Here is a 19,532-nt window from a genome sequence, read left to right on the forward strand (position 1 = left end):
ATTCAGAGACAACGATCAGAGATCCTTAGCAGTTGTTCCTCAAGTGTGAAGCACTCCACCGGTATCCACCAAGAAAACGATGTTAAGGAGGAGGAAGGAGGTGGAGAGAATTGGGTTTTCCAATTTTTTTGGGTTTTCGGGTTCTATGTGGGTTGGAATAAAATAGGGTCTATAATAGTGTATTTATAGGCAAAATTTTCAGCTGAAATTTTCCCATAAATATTATTATCATTATCCCATTTATTATTCTCATTAATAATTAAAACACCTTTTAATTACTAATCCTTTTTCTAAACACTTTAGAAATAAATCTCTCTCTTGATTTAATTTCCAAAAATTAAATTCTTAATTAATAATATTAAGAACTTTTCTTAATTAATTTATAATCAATTAAATCTCATTTAATCAATTATTAAATTTGCCAATTAATTATTTATTTCATAAATAAATAATTATTAGCCATTATTAATTAATTCCTCCACCATTAAATCATTCTCTTTTTATGGTGTGACCCTGTAGGTTCAATATTAAGCCGGTAGTAGAAATAAATAATAATAAAACTATTTTATCATTATTTATATAAATTTTCTAATTTATTAAATATGATTAATTAATTAATCACATTTATTCTACATCGTGAGGGATACTTCTCAGCATATCGCGACTATCCGGATAATATGAATTCACTGCTTAGAATACCAAGAACCTATTTACTGAATAGTTACCGTACAATAAACTCCTTCTACCCTACAATGTCCCGATTAAATACAAGGCATGGATCTCGTGTCAAGCCTATCTAATTCAATCACTTTGCTTACCATTTACTATGCGTAGTTCTATGCAAATTAGAAACTCCTTTCTAATTTCATTTACTCTGGCCAGAGATTCCTGAACTAGCATAAGTGGATCAGCCTTGAACATTCGCTTCCTTCACTGGAAGGGGTAGATCCTTTATTGATCATACACTATCTTCGTGTACAAATTCCTATACCCAGAAGAGCCCTAATAATTGTCCCTGGAGACTAAGAACTAAACCAAAGCATAGTTCAGTGTACACAAGATGACTATGATGACCTCAAGTCTAAGGATACTTGTACAACTATCACTATGTGAACAACTGCTGACACGTGAGTCAACTCCATCAGTTGTTCAGCTGTGCGAGTCATGTTCAGTGAACTTATTCCATAATAAGCACCTACATACTAGCTATAGTGTCACCACACAAATGTCTATGAGAACAGACATCCTTCATAATGAAGCAAGCATAGTATGTACCGATCTTTGTGGATTATTAATTACCAGTTAGTAATCCTATGACCAGGAACTATTTAAGTTTAGAGTTATCATCTTTTTAGGTCTCACTATTATGATCTCATCATAATCCATAAAAAGCTTTACTCTAAACTATGGTATATCTTATTTAAACACTTAAATAGATAAAGCCCGTAATAAAAACAAAACAAGTCTTTTATTAATATCAATGAAATCAAAACAGATTACATAAAAAGTTATTCCTAAATCCTAATACATGATTGGACTTAGGACATATTCCTTTCAATCTCCCACTTGTACTAAAGCCAATCACTCTGGTATCTAATACCCATCTTATCTTTATGACGATCAAAGTGACTCTGAGAAAGTGGCTTTGTGAGTGGGTCTGCTATGTTGTTATGTGTGTCAACTCTCTTGACGTTGACATCTCCTCTTTCAACAATCTCCCTAATCAGATGAAAGCGCCGCAGGACATGTTTGGAATTTTTATGAGACCTAGGTTCCTTGGCTTGTGCTATTGCTGCGTTGTTATCACAATACAACACAATAGGCTCTTCGACGCTAGGAACAACTCCCAACTCAGAAACAAATTTCCTCATCCAAACAGCTTCTTTTGCAGCCTCACTTGCGGCTATATATTCCGCTTCCGCTGTTGAGTCAGCCGTTGTCGACTGTTTGGAACTTTTCCAACTTATCGCACCACCGTTTAGAGTAAACACGTACCCTGACATGGATTTGCTATCACTCTCTGATTGAAAACTAGAGTCAGTATAACCCTCTATTTTCAACTCAGATTCACCACCAAAAACAAGAAAAATGTCCTGAGTCCTTCGCAAGTACTTAAGGATGTTTTTCACTGCTTTCCAGTGGTCTTCACCTGGATTGGACTGATATCTGCTCGTCACACTAATTAAATAAGCAACATCAGGCCTCGTACACAATATCGCGTACATGATAGATCCTATTGCTGAAGCATAAGGAATCTTACTCATACGCTCTCTTTTCTTAGGTGTCTTAGGAGATATTTTTTCGGAAATGGACACTCCATGACTCATCGGTATGAGACCTCTTTTGGAGTTTTCCATGCTAAACCTTTTAAGCACTTTCTGGATGTATGTACCCTGGGTAAGACCTATCATTCTTCCAGATCTATCTCTATAGATCTTCATACCGAGAATGTAGGAAGCTTCTCCCAAGTCCTTCATGGTGAAGTTCTTTGATAGCCATACTTTGACTGATTGCAGCATCGGTATATCATTTCCTATAAGAAGTATGTCATCCACATACAATACAAGAAATGTTACCGCGCTCCCACTAACCTTCTTGTAGACACATGGTTCATCCATGTTTTTGATAAAATCAAACTCTTTGATTGTCTCATCAAAACGGGTGTTCCATCTACGAGAAGCTTGCCTTAAACCATATATGGTTCGCAGCAGCTTACACACTAGGTTTTCATTTCCATTGGAAAGAAACCCTTCCAGCTGTGTCATATACACTTCCTCCTCAAGTTCCCCATTGAGGAAGGTCGTTTTCACGTCCATTTGCCAAATTTCATAGTCGTAGTAAGCAGCAATCGCAAGCAAAATCCGAATAGATTTTAACAGGGCTACAGGCGAATAGGTTTCATCAAAGTCAATCCCTTATCTTTGATTAAATCCTTTTGCCACTAGCCTAGCCTTATAGGTCTCCACCTGGCCATCTGCTCCAAACTTTCTCTTATATACCCACTTGCACCCAATAGGCTTAACACCTTCAGGCGCTTCAACCAGAGTCCATACTTAGTTGGTATTGATAGATTCCATTTCGGATTTCATGGCACTATGCCATTTCTCTGAGTCAACACTACTCATAGCCTCATTATAGGTCTTAGGGTCGTCTTCATCAATGATTGACAACTCATTATCATTCTCAATGACAAGGCCATAATACCTCTCAGGTTGGCGAGACACTCTCTCTGACCTACGAATGGGCTGTTCCACAGAAGGTTGTTCAGTCTGAACAGGTGTTTCCACTTGAACCGTAGTAGTTTGTGCTTCTTGAACTTCATCAAGTTCAATTTTGCTCCCACTGTTTCCTTCAAGGATAAACTTTTTTTCCAAGAAGGTAGCATGTTTGGAGACAAACACTCGATGATCAGTGTAAAAGTAATACCCTAAAGTCTCTTTAGGATATCCCACAAAACTACATTTTACGGATCGAGATTCCAGCTTATTTGGGTCAACTTTCTTGACATAAGCTGGACATCCCCAAATCTTAACGTGTTTAAGACTCGGTTTCCTTTCTTTCCATATCTCATATGGAGTTTGAGGAACAGATTTGGAAGGTACCTTATTCAGTAAATATGCTGAGGTTTCCAATGCGTAACCCCATAGGAATACTGGAAGATTTGCATAGCTCATCATGGACCGAACCATGTCTAACAGAGTTCGATTTCTCCTTTCAGATACCTCATTCAACTGTGGAGTATATGGAGGAGTCCACTGGGAGACTATACCATTTTCTTTGAGATAATCTAGAAACTCTCCATTCAAGTATTCACCACCTCGATCTGATCGAAGAGTTATAATACTGTGTTTGGTTTGTTTCTCCACTTCATATTTATATTCCTTGAACTTTTCAAAGGCTTCAGACTTGTGTTTCATCAAGTATACATATCCGAATCTAGATCTATCATCTATGAAAGTAATGAAGTACAAAAATCCTCCCATGGCTTGCGTAGACATTGGTCCACATACATCTGTGTGTACCAATCCTAGCAAATCTGCAGCCCTCTCTCCATGTCCACTAAATGGAGATTTGGTCATTTTACCCAATAGACAAGACTCGCATGTAGGATATGATTCAAAATCAAAGGGGTCTAGTAACCCTTCCTTATGCAATGTCCGAAGTCTATTTTCACTAATATGACCTAGCCTACAGTGCCATAAATAGGCCAGATTTTCATCATCTCGTTTTCTTTTATTAGTTTGTTCAATCTGAAGTAAATCATGCTCTACGTCACATACATACAGACCATTATTTAAAATTCCACATCCATAAAGAACATTATCTCTAAGGATAGAACATTCATTATTCTTAATAATAAATGAAAAACCATCCAAACCCAACATAGGGATAGAAACAATATTCCTCACAATAGAGGGAACATAATAACAATTATTCAAAATAATAGTCTTGCCCGTAGGCATATGTAAACTAAATGATCCTACAGCTATGACCGCAACCCTTGCTCCATTGCCCATACGTAGAATCACCTCATCTTTTTCAAGATTCCTACTTCCCTTCAGTCCTCGCAACGAATTGCAAATATGAGAACCACAGGCGGTATCTAATACCCAAGTAGAAATTTGACCTAGTGAAATATTAACTTCGATCATGAACATGCCTGAATCAGAAGCGGTAGTCTTACTACCCTTCCTCTTCTTCAATTCTGCAACGTAAACCTTGCAGTTTCTCTTCCAGTGCCCTAACTTGTTACAGTGAAAGCATACAGCTAAATTAGGATCAGTGAACTTATGAGCATCTAGTATGCTCCTGAGTGATGGTGCAGAAGACATAATATAGTAAATCTGTAAATGATAAACACATAACAACACTCAGCAAAAATTCGATTTTATTTTAAAAACACTATATGAATCGGGTCTTTATTCATAAGTGGCTCCCACTAGTTTATCTAATTTATTCAACCCCCTACATGAAAAATTAAGCATTCATAATGCTAGTGGGAATAGGGATCCTACATTCCATTACACAACCCCGGCTGTGGCACGAAACGACATGTAATGTTCAATAGGCAGACAACTCTTTTCAATTACATCTAATGTTATTCCCTAATCAAACTTTAGCCTCTTGAATAATTGAGTCACGACTGTGGCACGACAAACTCAATATTCTAAGTCAAGTCTAACCCAACATTCCGTACAATTGAATCAGTCCCCAAAGGCCCACGGTTGTGGCACGTAACGACCTTTAGATTCTTATTCAATGTACACATCTCTATGTAATATACAAGTATTTCTTATTTCGAAATCAAAGCCCTCGGCTGTGGCACGAAACGACAATGATTCAAAAATAAGAACTACTTTCTACCATGTTGGAAGGCTATGACCGACACAAGCCCGTTGTGTCATTGGCCAATTACTACTTGATATTATTTAATTTTAGAGGGATTATATTACGTTACAATCATAATCATATTATAAAGAAATTCTTCCTTTTAAATTAAATATTTCAAATCAATAATCAATAATCAGATGATTCCCAAATCGAGTGGAGCATTGTCAAGAGGCGTCACTTAATAACCCTTTCTTACAGATAGAAATCTGTTGTTGACAGAATCATCCTTTCTCTCATATCAAAAATTCATATTCAATTACGTGTTTCACAAACACAAGAATCTCATGAGTGTATTCATAATATTGTTATTAAGGTTATGAAACAATTTCACTATACTAGGTTGTCTAACAAACGCCTTATGTTCATTTAAGTTCACCTAAATCTATCATCGCATGATAAACTAAGCATATATCACATATATCAACATGAATAAACATCAAGGTAGGCATGTTATATCATCTAGCACATTAGTCTAAGCATTATACATCTCTATGTATCACATGAAGCATTTAAAAGCAATTAAAAATAGTCAAAAATAGCTTTAAAACACTTCATGGAAATATAAACAGTTCAAAACTTATATATAAACTAAAATTGATCACTCCATTAGATCCGTCTTGGAAAAACGAATCCAACGGTATATTGCACGCCCAAAACGGAGTTACGAAACTCCCAGAAAATCAATTTTAAAATCAACAGAGGGCTGTAACGCATTACAGGAACGCGTTACAAGCCCTGTAACGCATTCCGGTGATGCGTTACACCCCTTTTAAGCCATTAAAGGGTGTAAAGTATTCCGTGAATGCGCCACAGGTGTGTAACGCATTCCCGGAATGCGTTACACCCCTATATTTTTTTATTTTTTTTTGCAGCCGCCGTTGCTTTTCGAAACCCGTGCCGCCGTACATCTGACTTCTGTCTTTTTCCGTGCAGCAGACATTGTCTGTTCTCTTTTAATAGCAGCAGCAACAACACAGATATATACATACAAACAATTCATATATATATACATATTTAATTGCAAGAACTTCAAAAACTCATAATAAAAAATCTATACATCATAAAATTATGAAAAAAATACCCAGACGATCTACAACACTTGTAGAACCCAGATCAACATTCAAAATTATTCTGAGAAATGATTTCTCATCAGAAAAAATTAATCCATAATATAACTTGTAAAAATCATAATTAATTCATACAAGCACATAAAATTCTGAAATTTTTACCACAGATCTATATGAATACAACCTATGCTCTGATACCATTGTTGGATTTTTAACGCAGCGGGGGCATGGCAAAACACTTTTACACATACAAAATCCAAATAAAAGCATACAGATCATGAATAAAAATTCGAGGGATCGAATCTAACCTTTTAAAATAATTCGAAGACAACGATCAGAGATCCTTAGCAGTTGCTCCTCAAGTGTGAAGCACTCCACCGGTATCCACCAAGAAAACGATGTTAAGGAGGAGGAAGGAGGTGGAGAGAATTGGATTTTCGGGTTCTATGCGGGTTGGAATAAAATAGGGTCTATAATAGTATATTTATAGGCAAAATTTTCAGCTGAAATTTTCCCATAAATATTATTATCATTATCCTATTTATTATTCTCATTAATAATTAAAACACCTTTTAATTACTAATCCTTTTTCTAAACACTTTAGAAATAATTCTCTCTCTTGATTTAATTTCCAAAAATTAAATTCTTAATTAATAATATTAAGAACTTTTTTTAATTAATTTATAATCAATTAAATCTCATTTAATCAATTATTAAATTTGCCAATTAATTATTTATTTCATAAATAAATAATTATTAGCCAATATTAATTAATTCCTCCGCCATTAAATCATTCTCTTTTTATGGTGTGACCCTGTAGGTTCAATATTAAGCCGGTAGTAGAAATAAATAATAATAAAACTATTTTATCATTATTTATATAAATTCTCTAATTTATTAAATATGATTAATTAATTAATCACATATATTCTACATCGTGAGGGATACTTCTCAGCATATCGCGACTATCCGGATAATATGAATTCACTGCTTAGAATACCAAGAACCTATTCAGTGAATAGTTACTGTACAATAAACTCCTTCTACCCTACAATGTCCCGATTAAATACAAGGTATGGATCTCGTGTCAAGCCTATCTAATTCAATCACTTTGCTTACCATTTACTATGCGTAGTTCTGTGCAAATTAGAAACTCCTTTATAATTTTATTTATTCTGGCCAGAGATTCCTGAACTAGCATAAGTGGATCAGCCTTGAACATTCGCTTCCTTCACTGGAAGGGGTAGATCCTTTATTGATCATACACTATCTTCGTGTACAAATTCCTATACCTAGAAGAGCCCTAATAATTGTCCCTGGAGACTAAGAACTAAACCAAAGCATAGTGCAGTGTACACAAGATGACTATGATGACCTCAAGTCTAAGGATACTTGTACAACTATCACTATGTGAACAACTGCTGACACCTGAGTGAACTCCATCAGTTGTTCAGCTGTGCGAGTCATGTTCAGTGAACTTATTCCATAATAAGCACCTACATACTAGCTATAGTGTCACCACACAAATGTCTATGAGAACAGACATCCTTCATAATGAAGCAAGCATAGTATATACCGATCTTTGCGGATTATTAATTACCAGATAGTAATCCTATGACCATGAACTATTTAAGTTTAGAGTTATCATCTTTTTAGGTCTCACTATTATGATCTCATCATAATCCATAAAAAGCTTTACTCTAAACTATGGTATATCTTATTTAAACACTTAAATAGATAAAGCCCGTAATAAAAACAAAACAAGTCTTTTATTAATATCAATGAAATCAAAACAGATTACATAAAAAGGTATTCCTAAATCCTAATACATGATTGGACTTAGGACATATTCCTTTCAGTAAAATAGTGGACGTGAAGTCCTCAAATTCGGGATATCATTCTAAATAAGTGTATGTTCACGGACCAGATCTTGAATTTGTTAAGCCTTGTGGTAAGGTTACCCGAGAGACGCTTAAATTTTTTGAATGGAATAAATCAATATGACTTGGAGTTTGTATGCGCGTTCTTAGGGAAGTGTCCTAAGTATACTCATCATCAGTTTAAAGATTCTGATTTTATGATGTCTCATTCTCGTAAGATTTCCAGGGAATATAAATGCGTTTAAAGTGTATGTCGATTGAACGGGGAGGAAGATTATTACCATTGTAGCGTTGTTCCTTGGAGGCATGTGGAGAAGAATTGAAATCGCGCAATTTCGGAATGACCGCAAAAGGCCATCCGTCCATTATAAGTGTTGAGAAACGCTGATAAGTCTTTTGATCCATCAAAACCATCAAGAGCTGGAGTTTTCAATGTTTTGTCGTTAATCGCGTTCGCAATGGCTCTCAAAAGTGGGCTTTCTCTAGTTAGGCCAAATTTGTTTTGACCGATAATGTTTTCTCGAAGAAGCGTCATTTCTTCTTGCAGAAGTAATATTGCATGTGAATCCATAGATTGAGTATGTTCTGTTTGGTGATAGTTGTTGTTGTAAGCCATGTATTTAGTCTTATAGTGACGAGGTCTCGAGTATGTAGATTTAGTAGATGTATCGTCCTCGTAGTCATAGTCCTCATAATTCAATCCGTCATTCTCAATAGATGTTGTCAATCTCGTCATTTTCGTACAGGAGGGAAGTCGAGGTCTTTTCTAACTCGAGTTGTAATCGTCGAATTTCTCTACATTTGTCTAAACGGCTTTACAGTCGTTTGGACTCTTCCTCAAGTAAAGTCCATTATTCGTCACCAGCAACCCTCTCGCCTAACTCTGCTTCTCGTTAACTTTGGTAAATTGTATTATGTCTTATATTGCTTGTGAGAATATTTTTAATTGTAGTTGTGTTAGGGAATAGGCGGCGAGGACGAAGAACCGAGGGTCCTTGATCTGCACCTTCTTTTAGATTTTTCTATCCATCATTCGTTGGTTCATCTTCCATGTTGTGATGAACTTTTTATTGAATAATCAAGTAGAGAGAACTCTTTTTAGCGCCAAACGTTGAGTCCGTAATTATCAAGTCAATACAGATTGATCATAAGCACCATAATAATGAAGTATAAATGAACTCATTAATAGATCCTTTTCTCTTTCTTATTCTTTAATTATAGGACCCTCCTCATTATTACATCTAGGGCCTTCTACTAGGCTTACTAATATATCTCCATTATAAACTATTTGGGCTCCACGGCCCAACAGTATCAAACAGAGTCCCTACAAACAAACTGAAACTTCAAAACTCAATTCAAACAATTCATTTTCTGCCGTCCATTCCAAGACTTGATGTGCAGATCCAATATTCGATGTTCATCTTCAGCTCACGTAATGTTTTGCATTCCAGGCCCTGATAAATGACAAACATAAGGAAACACCAAGTATATACATTGTAGTGCTGCTTGGGCATTAGACAAGTTGTTTTAACATTTTTGTAAAAGCGTGCATTTAACTAAGAAACAATTAGGGAACACAACTTACCAGCTCTCTAACATCACTTTAGGATCAACCCAGATGGGTGGGGGTTCGCTTCCTAAATCGCACTGATGAAATGCTTCGATGCTCTTATCTTCCATGTGAAACACGCCAACATCATAACGAACATTGTGCTCATGTAACCGAGCCCAACAATCATCAGTAAAGTAAATTGAATTTGGTTGACATGCTGGAACATCTTGAATTGAGAGTGATATAGACTGAACTCCACCTAAAAACAACACTTGATCGCCTAATGACTCAACTTGTACCCACTCATTGATACTAAAATCAAGCTTATAAACCTCAAAAACAAGTGTCCTATAAATGTCTTCTCCGGGGTCACCATCAACAAAATCACCGATATACCTCTGAACAAGCAACAGATCATCTTCACAGGATTTCACCAAGTAAGTTCGAGAAGAAGTGCAGTTCTCCAAAAAACTTCTTGTCTCTGCAAGTACCGGAGGCATGGGAACTACAAATTCCTCATCTAGTTCAGGCGTGTAAATAGTTGTATCCCATAACTCAACCTTGTCTGCAAATGCGTTCAAAGCATAAAATCTGTCATCGTAACATACTATGTCAGAATATGTTTGGTCATAATCGCCAAGCAGCATCCACACATCATAACCTCCAGATCGGAAAAACATAAGCTGTGATCCAGCATCACCAAATGAAGCAATCATTAAAACATATATTTCTCCCCTGTTTTCATAAAAGTTGGATGATACCACGGCATTACTAAAGAAATATCCTCTCAAGTCATGTACAGACTTAAAATGCATCAAGCTTTCTGTAGAACCACTATAGGGGATGATATCAAGGCCATCATCATCAGATTTGGAAAACTTAAATAGCTCTATAGTATCAATATCTGGAAGTTGGATTTGCGTGAGATAAAATGGATCAAAAAGGTAAGGAGTTGCCATCTCATCCAACATCACTAGCCAACCGTAAGAAGATCCTAGGCACAGACTATTATAGAATTTCTGCGGTATGTTGAGATCGCGAGGTCTACTGATGCGCCTAATCACCTTGTCATCTTGAAGACTGAAGAAACGGAAATCATAGTTATCTTGGTCCGTTTTAGGAAGCAAGAGCCATGGTACATGATGGAGATTGGTGTAAGATGAAGAGGAGGTGTATGATTTTGCAGCATTTCGCCAAGGAGGACAAACAGCCTGGAAGTTTTGGATGTTAATTGAAGACAACTTTGTCAGGATCATTTCCAGCAGTTCATTGGGAAGATCGGACCATTTCCCAGTCTCCATGTCTGACATATTCCTTCAATGTAATGCTCCAACGAATTCAAAGACTAGAAAAAATTCACCAAAAGTTTTGTGCCTGGAAAATGTCAAAGAACATATTAAGAAAAGATCTTTTTATCTGGATTCAAATATATCGTCTGGGAAAAAAATTCATAGCAGAAATCATACATGTTAAAGATTCAAAAACATTCACACAATTAAAAAGCTCTGCTCCTTAGGCTAAACATATATAGCAACTTAAAATTGGAAAAATGTAGCTTAAAAGCATTTCCAACAACTAAATGGACTTGAGGTGATGACATAAAGAAAACAAACATAATTGTATATTACCTTACTAAAGTTGATTAAGGAAGACAGAAATGATGAAGTCTGTGTAAGCAAAAGTAGTCTCTGTGCTTTATACTAGTCTAATGTCAAACATTAAAATATAAGATTCAACGTTAACTGCTTCATCGACTTAAATAACGCGGTTCCATTAGCTTGATAAGAAGGTGTCTAGTCTAGAAAATAATAGAATTAAAAAAAAAACCAAGCAGAAGGCGGCTCCGATCATGTTACGTAACGTGTTTGTCCTCCTCGATTTTGGTCTATACACTACAAACCAATTATTTCCAAATGTCAACTCTCTTTATTATTATTATTATTATTATTATTATTATAATTTGTACAAATCACTACATTTGTTGTTACTTTTAATTTCAATGAAGAATGCGGTTTTTAGGAATGGGATTTAGAAATTCAGAGACTTTTCCACGCTGGTAAAATGGTAAAAGACTCCTATTTTTTGTACTTGAAGTAAGACTGTGAAACAAATGTGCAAAACAAAAGGGCTACATGTTTCATTTTTGAAATAACCAACAGAAAATAAGAATATGATTAACCAACAGAAAATAAGAACATGAATAACCAACAGAATCGAACAAATATATAGTTTTGCACATAATTGGATTTTGGCCTATTACCGCTGAATTTTATCCCATTAGTACACAAAATTCAGAACAAAAATGTGATAACTGCATGTTTAATCCAAACTGTGTCAAGGAAAATGTTGTTACAGTTTAAATGTAAAAGAATTTCCTGCAGACGATGGAAACTATTATTGAGAATAAGAAATGACACCTGCTTTTGGATTGCAACAACTGTATTATACAACAATGCTTTCAAACCAATCTGATGACTCCATACTTCCCTTTCCTTACCTCAGACTTTACTACAGCAGCTTAAATGTTGATGGAAGTAGATCGAGATACTTCTCTTATTTTAAAAAAACTTTCTTCAAACTTCTAATTTAAATCAAGTCAAATGTACTGACCCTAGAACACTTCTTACAAAATGCAGAGATTCAGAAACTAGAAAATCTCAGAAGATTCCTGAGAGATTTGTTGAAGTTTTACATTAAAGAGGTCCTGAGTTTTAGTTTTCTTGCAGGACCTTCACTTAAGAGCCCCTTTACTTAAGAAGGAAGTAAAACGAGTTGAGGTTATCCATTTACGACCGACTACAAGCCTGCCACAGCTGTGTAATCACGTGAAAATTACCTCATATCACCTGATTGTCCAAATGCCAAGTAATGAAGAGAGTCTCAAGCTCTTCTGCAGCAAAACCCTAGTTGAGAGTTATCAAGTTGTTATACTCTTTGTCACGGTACATCAGACATGTTAACATATTTATTGTATTTCTCAGTGAACAGCTCATCTTTCTCACACCTAAAACAGATTTATCCTTTAAGTTCCACGTATCCCTTGTAGAAATAGCATAACAAATTCAAAATATCAGGTTCTACACTGACGTCACAAGGCGTAACCACATTCAGTTACAATAAATATTTACATTATTCTACCTGGTACCTAGTCAAGTACCCCCCCCCATGCACCAATAAATCATAGTTCTTGTTATAAATGTAACATCCAACCCGATAGCAACATCACACACAACGCTTTTCCTTGCTACTTCAAATATTTTTATCCTTTTTCCTAGTGATGGATATAATACTACTACTGCTCATAACAATTACCCTGATCTTTGTTGTTTTGTTTGCAAAATGGACATGGGGGGTCTTGAATTTGGTGTGGGTAAGACCACGGAAAGTCGAAAAGAACCTGAGAAAACAAGGGCTTAAAGGAAACTCCTACCGATTCTTGTATGGAGATGTGAAACAAAACTCGGAGATGAATAAGAAAGCCATGTCCCTTCCTATGAATCTTTCAGATGATGTCGCGACCCGTGCCATACCCCTCATTCATCAAACGGTCAACAAATATGGTAACATATATATATGTGTTCATTATACTTTGTTACATCTTCACTTGTCTTGGTCCTTGTCCTTTTCATGTGCTTTTTGTTAGTTGCATCTAATTAGTTAGTCACAGCTCTGTCAAAAGTTGTTCGGATTTATAATTCAATTTAGCTTTTCAGCCATGGACAAACTATAATTACTCAGCTTCACAATATATGTAGGTGTTTCTAAATACAAACCTTTTTCAAAAATACAAGTTATAATCTCATCATAATGGTTTAACAACTGATTTCTAGACTGGTTTGTAGTTTAACACAACTAGGTATAATTTCCTTTTGTTTGCAGGGGAGAATAGTTTCATATGGTTTGGACCAACTCCTAGATTGTTGATTACAGATCCTGTACTTGTAAAACAAGTCTTAAACCAGACCTATAGATTTAAGAAGCTCCAGCAAAACCCGATTGTTAGAATGTTTGCAAATGGGCTGGCCAGTATAGACGGGGATCAATGGACTCAGCATAAAAAACTCCTCAACCCAGCTTTTCTTAGTCCCAAGTTGAAGGTACTGATACGATACTTATTTTTGTACGCTTCCTTACTGTAATGGCAACCCCTGTAGCACACTTAAACTAAAACTGCCGTATCAATATTTTATTTTTTTAATATGTAGTTATATGTTAATTTACTTTGTTGCTTCCGTTTCAGCTAATGCTTCCAGTGATGTATGTTAGTTGCATCGAGTTGGTGAAGAAATGGGAGAAAATGATAGAGAAGAAGGGGTGCTGTGAATTAGACGTCGCACCACATCTTAATACACTAACTAGCGACGTGATCTCACGTACAGCATTTGGAAGTAGCTACGAGGAGGGAAGCATGGTGTTTAAGCTTCAACGCCAACAAATGGAGCTTGTAAACAAGTCTTTGCAATCGGTATACATTCCTGGATGGAGGTAACATTCATTTTATAACTCTTTTGATTACCACATCAAAAAAACATGCAGTGGCTTTTAGTAAGAAAACAGAGATTTATAATTAGTGCTGTAATATGCTGGTATCCCTGATATATAAAAAAAATAGTGCTGTTACGTTCTGCCTAAATTGTTTCTACATAAATATAATGTCAGGTTCGTACCAACTAAGAACAATAGGAGGATGAAGGAGTTAAGTAACAAAATCCAATCTTCTCTGAAAAACATTATTGAAAAAAAGACCAAGGCAATGAAGGCAGGAGAGAGTCGTGCAGATGACTTGCTGGGGATCTTATTGGAATCCATTTCCAAAGAGCAATGCAAAAATGAATCAAAAGAAGTTCCAATAAGCCTGGATGATGTGATAGGTGAGTGCAAGCTTTTCTACTTTGCTGGACAAGAAACCACATCAAATCTGCTCGTCTGGACCTTAGTTTTACTCAGCATTCATCAAAACTGGCAAACTCGTGCCAGAAATGAGATTCTTCAAGTAATAGGGAATCAAGAAAATCCCAATTTTGATCATCTTAGCCATCTCAAAGTTGTAAGTAGTATTGATCTAACACATTTACTCAAAATCTAGATGTGTTCATTTTATGTAATCCGTTAAAACAATATTCTGCAGGTTTCGATGATAATAAATGAGGTGTTAAGGTTATACCCTCCAGCACATACACTGACTAGGAAGGTACACGAGGATACTAGTTTAGGCGATATAACATTATCTTCAGGAGTTGAAGTTTCTCTGCCTGTCTTGCTCATACATTCCGATACAAAAGTCTGGGGCGCGGACGCCAAAGAGTTTAACCCACAAAGATTCGTGGACGGTGTGTTTAAGGCAACAAATAATAATCAGGCAGCCTACTGCCCATTTGGAATGGGACCGCGAACTTGCATTGGACAAAACTTTGCAACATTGGAAGCCAAACTAGCTCTGGCTACCATTTTACGACACTTCTCCTTTCAGATTTCGCCTTCCTACACGCATGCCCCTGCTACATTGATAACTCTTCAACCACAACACGGAGCTAACTTGATTGTAAGCAAGGTTTAGTTGGAACGCTTTCATACGTACAACAGTTGATGGGAGCTTAAACTCATAAGTTTTGCACTGTTAATCAGTTAAATCTTGTATGTACAGCTAATGAAGTGACCATCCATGTAATTTTCAGTCATTGTCAACCTAGCTAGCCTAAGTTTTTACATCTAGAAGAAGAAGGGACATTATCTCCAGATCGTAACGACATAATTAGATCATACCTAACAAAAAATAGCTATATAATTGTATCCTCAACAATAGCTATCTAAAAAGGATCTCCCTTGGTCCCCTATTTTTAGGGGAGCCCAACAACATTCCCGCCTTCAAAAAATTAATAGGGCGTTTCAAAACTTACATTTAATTTTAAATGATAAATTTTAAATGACATAATTCATTTCAAATTGTCATATTTATACTAATATTTGAATTTATAAATCCAACTTGCCAAACAATTTATTTAATCAAATCCACAATTTTAAATAAAATTCATTTTTCCCAATGGGCCGTAAAGTTATTTAAAAAAGAGTTATTAACCAAAAAAAACTAACAAACTTACCAGTTTTTGCTGAAAAATATTTTAACTATTTTTCTTACCAACAATCCCAACCAACTATATCAAATAATGAAAAAATATTAAAAAAATTAATCATGTTAAAATTTATGATTTTTTTCAAATATTTTTATATGACTCATAGATTTTTTGTACACCTGTCAATGGCAACCAAGTAACCATCATATAATTAATAAATTTTTATACATAAAATTATTTTTAATTTTTTTTAAAAAAATCACTTTTTAAAATAATCATTTGCCTCCCAAAAAATTGTATACAATAGTCATCTATATTATATTAATCTTCTCGTGCTTTTTAGATAATATGTACTAATTTATATAAATTAACACTATTATTATAAATTAAGGTGATTCCATTTGAGGATCCATTTTAAGACATTGTCGAAATTTTTATATAAAATAACTTATCATCGTTTATATTTAACACATTTTTTTAAAAAAAATCTTAAATAGTTCATATATTAAGTTTGTGTATTTTAAAATTTGAAATGTTCAAAGAATCACTAATATATCCCATAAAAATATTTCTAATTATTAACCTTATTGCAATTATTAGTTATTTTTCAAACTCTGTAACATGTCATGGTCATTTTGTGCCTCTTTAGGATTTAAAAGTCATTTTTTTATTATTTGATTAATAATTTTAAAAAATAAATTTAATTATTGTAGTTAATACTTAATCAACTTAACTATGCAATCTAACATAGGATTAACCAACAATAAATAGTTATGGTTAATTATTTTAACCTATTTAAGAAAGTTAATTCGAAGATTTTTGTGAAAAAAAGTTTATAAATTTTTTGAAAAAAAAATATGATAAATTTGTTGAATTTTCTGACAAATAACTCTTCCAAAAAAAACTAAACAACATTTTGTATCTATTTTTGTATTTACCGTTCTTTTGTATTTATATCACAATTATGTATTTTGGTTCTTGTCACTCAAATGCACCTTTAATTTTGAATGTGGTTTTGATTTTTAAGTATATATAATTAAATTTAAATTATTCAACATATTCATATTTTGAACACATAGATGAATGATATGATAGTATAAAAAAATTAAAAATTATATTCTTATTTTATATATTTCCTTTTGTAGCATGTATTCATATTAAAAATTATATTAACGCCGAAGATATTCATATTTTCTAGGGTTTACTTCCATATTTGCCAGAGGCATCGAAGGATGTTAAAAAACAACCTATTTTGCATCAAAAAGTGAACAAGAGATGGCAGAATATATTATTTTATAAATTATGTTATATAAATTTTACCATTTTAATTAACCATTTTAATTAAAATAATGCAAAGTACATATAATTTATGAGTAAAAAATTGTAAAATATATTATTATATAAAAAATCTTCACTTTGCAAAACATAAATCTTTTCATTACACATAATTTTTTACATTACATAACATACATGTTTTACTTCTAAATTATATGAAATTTGTAAGATTGTGATGTTTACATGAAATAATTCGCAAAAAATATGTATTGCAATATTTATGCAATATTTTAATTACAGTATAAATGAAATCCAACTCGACAAAAAACAAGATTCCACCAATTCTTATATATACATGTTACAAACCAATATTAGAATACAAACTAAGAACAGTGATTGATATAGGTTTAATTAGTGATTAAAAAATAATCTATATCTATGATGGTAGTTGTAACACCCCCAAATCTTTGCGTACTGTGACCCCACAATATACACACACCACAAGTTATAGTCTCAGAGATGAATACCAAAAATAACACAAGTCATTTTATTCCACAATTATAAACCATTTCACCATAAAAAGAGTTTCTGAATAAATTTACATTTCCTTTCCATTATTACAATTCATAAATATACATAAGTCTGATACGACAAAAGTTGAAAGCCTAGCCTATTGGTAATTTCTACCTCAGCTACAGCGGCATCAACGCCTACAGGAAACTGCGAAACGTTTCCTATCCGCTCGCAAATTGGGAGCTTGGTCATGTTCATCTTGTCTATCTGTTGTTGTGTGATGAAAGAAGAAAGTAAGGGTGAGCAACAAGCCCACTGAAATAATGTGTATAATAATTAACAATATATGAGCAATCTCATAGTACTCATGAAAGTCTTGGTCAAGAAGAAATGAACCAAGCTGATATCTTAACGCGACCAAGTCGCAAAATATTCAGTATATATGTATATATACTTTTCAAAATCTTGGAAGTCCTCTTCCATGCGTAATATACACATAGTTCTAATTTATAACTATACAAAAATATCGTTGCAAGGTGATCTCATACATCTAACCTTGTCTCAACGTTTTTGTTAAAATCTTTGTCATGCATAAGATAATCATTAACCAGATATAAGTTGAAAAGATGAAGTTACAAGATACTCCAATATACTTATATCTTTTCCGAATACTACTTGAACTACCACCGTTCAAGTTATAATTAGTTTCAAAAGTTCATCACATAGATGAGACTACAAGATAAGATTTGAATAGATTCATTCTTTGGAATATCATTCAAAAGAAATGAAGTTACGAGATACTTCATTAAGTCCCGATATATATATACACCTATATATATATACATTTCATACACTCCTTGAAAACCTCTGTTATAAAAATTATAAACAGAGTTTCAATATCCAATGAATTTGGAAAGGAGAAGACCTTGGCATAAACCTGATATCTTGCTGATCAGGCAAAGATACCAATAAGTAACTTTTTCTACTAGTAGATGGATGAATCCCCCACCGGTCATCATCCTGGCCTCATTAGGACCTTGTGCTGGACCGCCACCCGGCCTCTTATGCGTTGATGGACTGCCACCCAGCCACTTACACTTTGATAGACCATACCCCGGCCTGTCGCTTATGCCAACTCAATTAGATGGGCTTACTTCCCGAACGTTGGGTAAGTAATCAATTCATTTGTCAAAACAACAACCTCTTTGTGAATATAAAATACACCACAGAGCCGGATCCCTCAGGTTTTGAGTGAGTATTTAAATCCCCTTCGAAAGGAGGATCTTAAATATAAAAATGAGTTTTGGGATCCGCCCTAACTTTTAAAAATCATTTTGAAGACTCGAAAACATTTTTAAGAATGTTTGGAGTAATGCTGATTTAATAAAATAAATCAGTCCCAATATATTTAGAAAATATCTGAATATTATTATTTAAATAATATTCCCATAAAGAATAATCTTTATAAAAATAACTGAAGTAGAAGTTTTAAAACTCATACTTGAAATGAATATTAATAACCAAAGATATACTTATACGAAAGTATGATCTTTATTTGAATAATCGAAAATAAGTTTGATTATCGAGACATTATTCTTTAATAAAATAAAGAATATTATTTAGTAAATAAGCGGAGTCATAAGTCCTCGAATGAATATTCAAAATAATATTCATTAAATAGAATAAACGGAGTCATAAGTCCTCGAATGAATATTCAACTAATATTCATTAAATGAAATAAACGGAGTCATAAGTTCTCGAATGAATATTCAACTAATATTCA

The 19,532-nt window shown here is 34.2% G+C and overlaps 2 protein-coding genes across 2 annotated transcripts; one reads left to right on the top strand and one right to left on the bottom strand.

Moving 5' to 3' along the window:
- Positions 1-9,520: 9,520 nt before the first annotated feature.
- On the bottom strand, positions 9,521-11,674 carry LOC141707921 (F-box protein SKIP23-like). Its single transcript, XM_074511365.1, has 3 exons — positions 11,519-11,674; positions 9,924-11,264; positions 9,521-9,792 (listed from the first exon to the last, which is right to left on the bottom strand). The coding sequence occupies exons 2-3, from the start codon at positions 11,198-11,200 to the stop codon at positions 9,762-9,764; spliced, it is 1,308 nt and encodes a 435-aa protein (XP_074367466.1). The 5' UTR covers positions 11,201-11,264; positions 11,519-11,674; the 3' UTR covers positions 9,521-9,761.
- Positions 11,675-12,968: 1,294 nt separating this feature from the next.
- On the top strand, positions 12,969-15,623 carry LOC141706103 (cytochrome P450 72A397-like). The gene is made up of 5 exons (XM_074508937.1): positions 12,969-13,450; positions 13,770-13,987; positions 14,131-14,375; positions 14,550-14,937; positions 15,019-15,623. The coding sequence occupies exons 1-5, from the start codon at positions 13,168-13,170 to the stop codon at positions 15,445-15,447; spliced, it is 1,563 nt and encodes a 520-aa protein (XP_074365038.1). The 5' UTR covers positions 12,969-13,167; the 3' UTR covers positions 15,448-15,623.
- The last annotated feature ends 3,909 nt before the right edge of the window (positions 15,624-19,532 follow it).

The sequence above is a fragment of the Apium graveolens genome, chromosome 2, assembly GCF_009905375.1.
Source record: "Apium graveolens cultivar Ventura chromosome 2, ASM990537v1, whole genome shotgun sequence".
Lineage (NCBI taxonomy): Eukaryota > Viridiplantae > Streptophyta > Magnoliopsida > Apiales > Apiaceae > Apium > Apium graveolens.

Bases quoted from the DNA above. Each gene is read 5' to 3' on its own strand.
- LOC141707921 (XM_074511365.1), bottom strand. From the start codon at position 11,200: ATGTCAGACATGGAGACTGGGAAATGGTCCGATCTTCCCAATGAACTG. The intron at 9,793-9,923 runs GTAAGTTGTGTT...GTCATTTATCAG, and splicing joins AAAGTGATGTTAGAGAGCTG to GGCCTGGAATGCAAAACATT.
- LOC141706103 (XM_074508937.1), top strand. From the start codon at position 13,168: ATGGATATAATACTACTACTGCTCATAACAATTACCCTGATCTTTGTT. The intron at 13,451-13,769 runs GTAACATATATA...TTTTGTTTGCAG, and splicing joins TCAAACGGTCAACAAATATG to GGGAGAATAGTTTCATATGG. The intron at 14,938-15,018 runs GTAAGTAGTATT...AATATTCTGCAG, and splicing joins ATCTTAGCCATCTCAAAGTT to GTTTCGATGATAATAAATGA.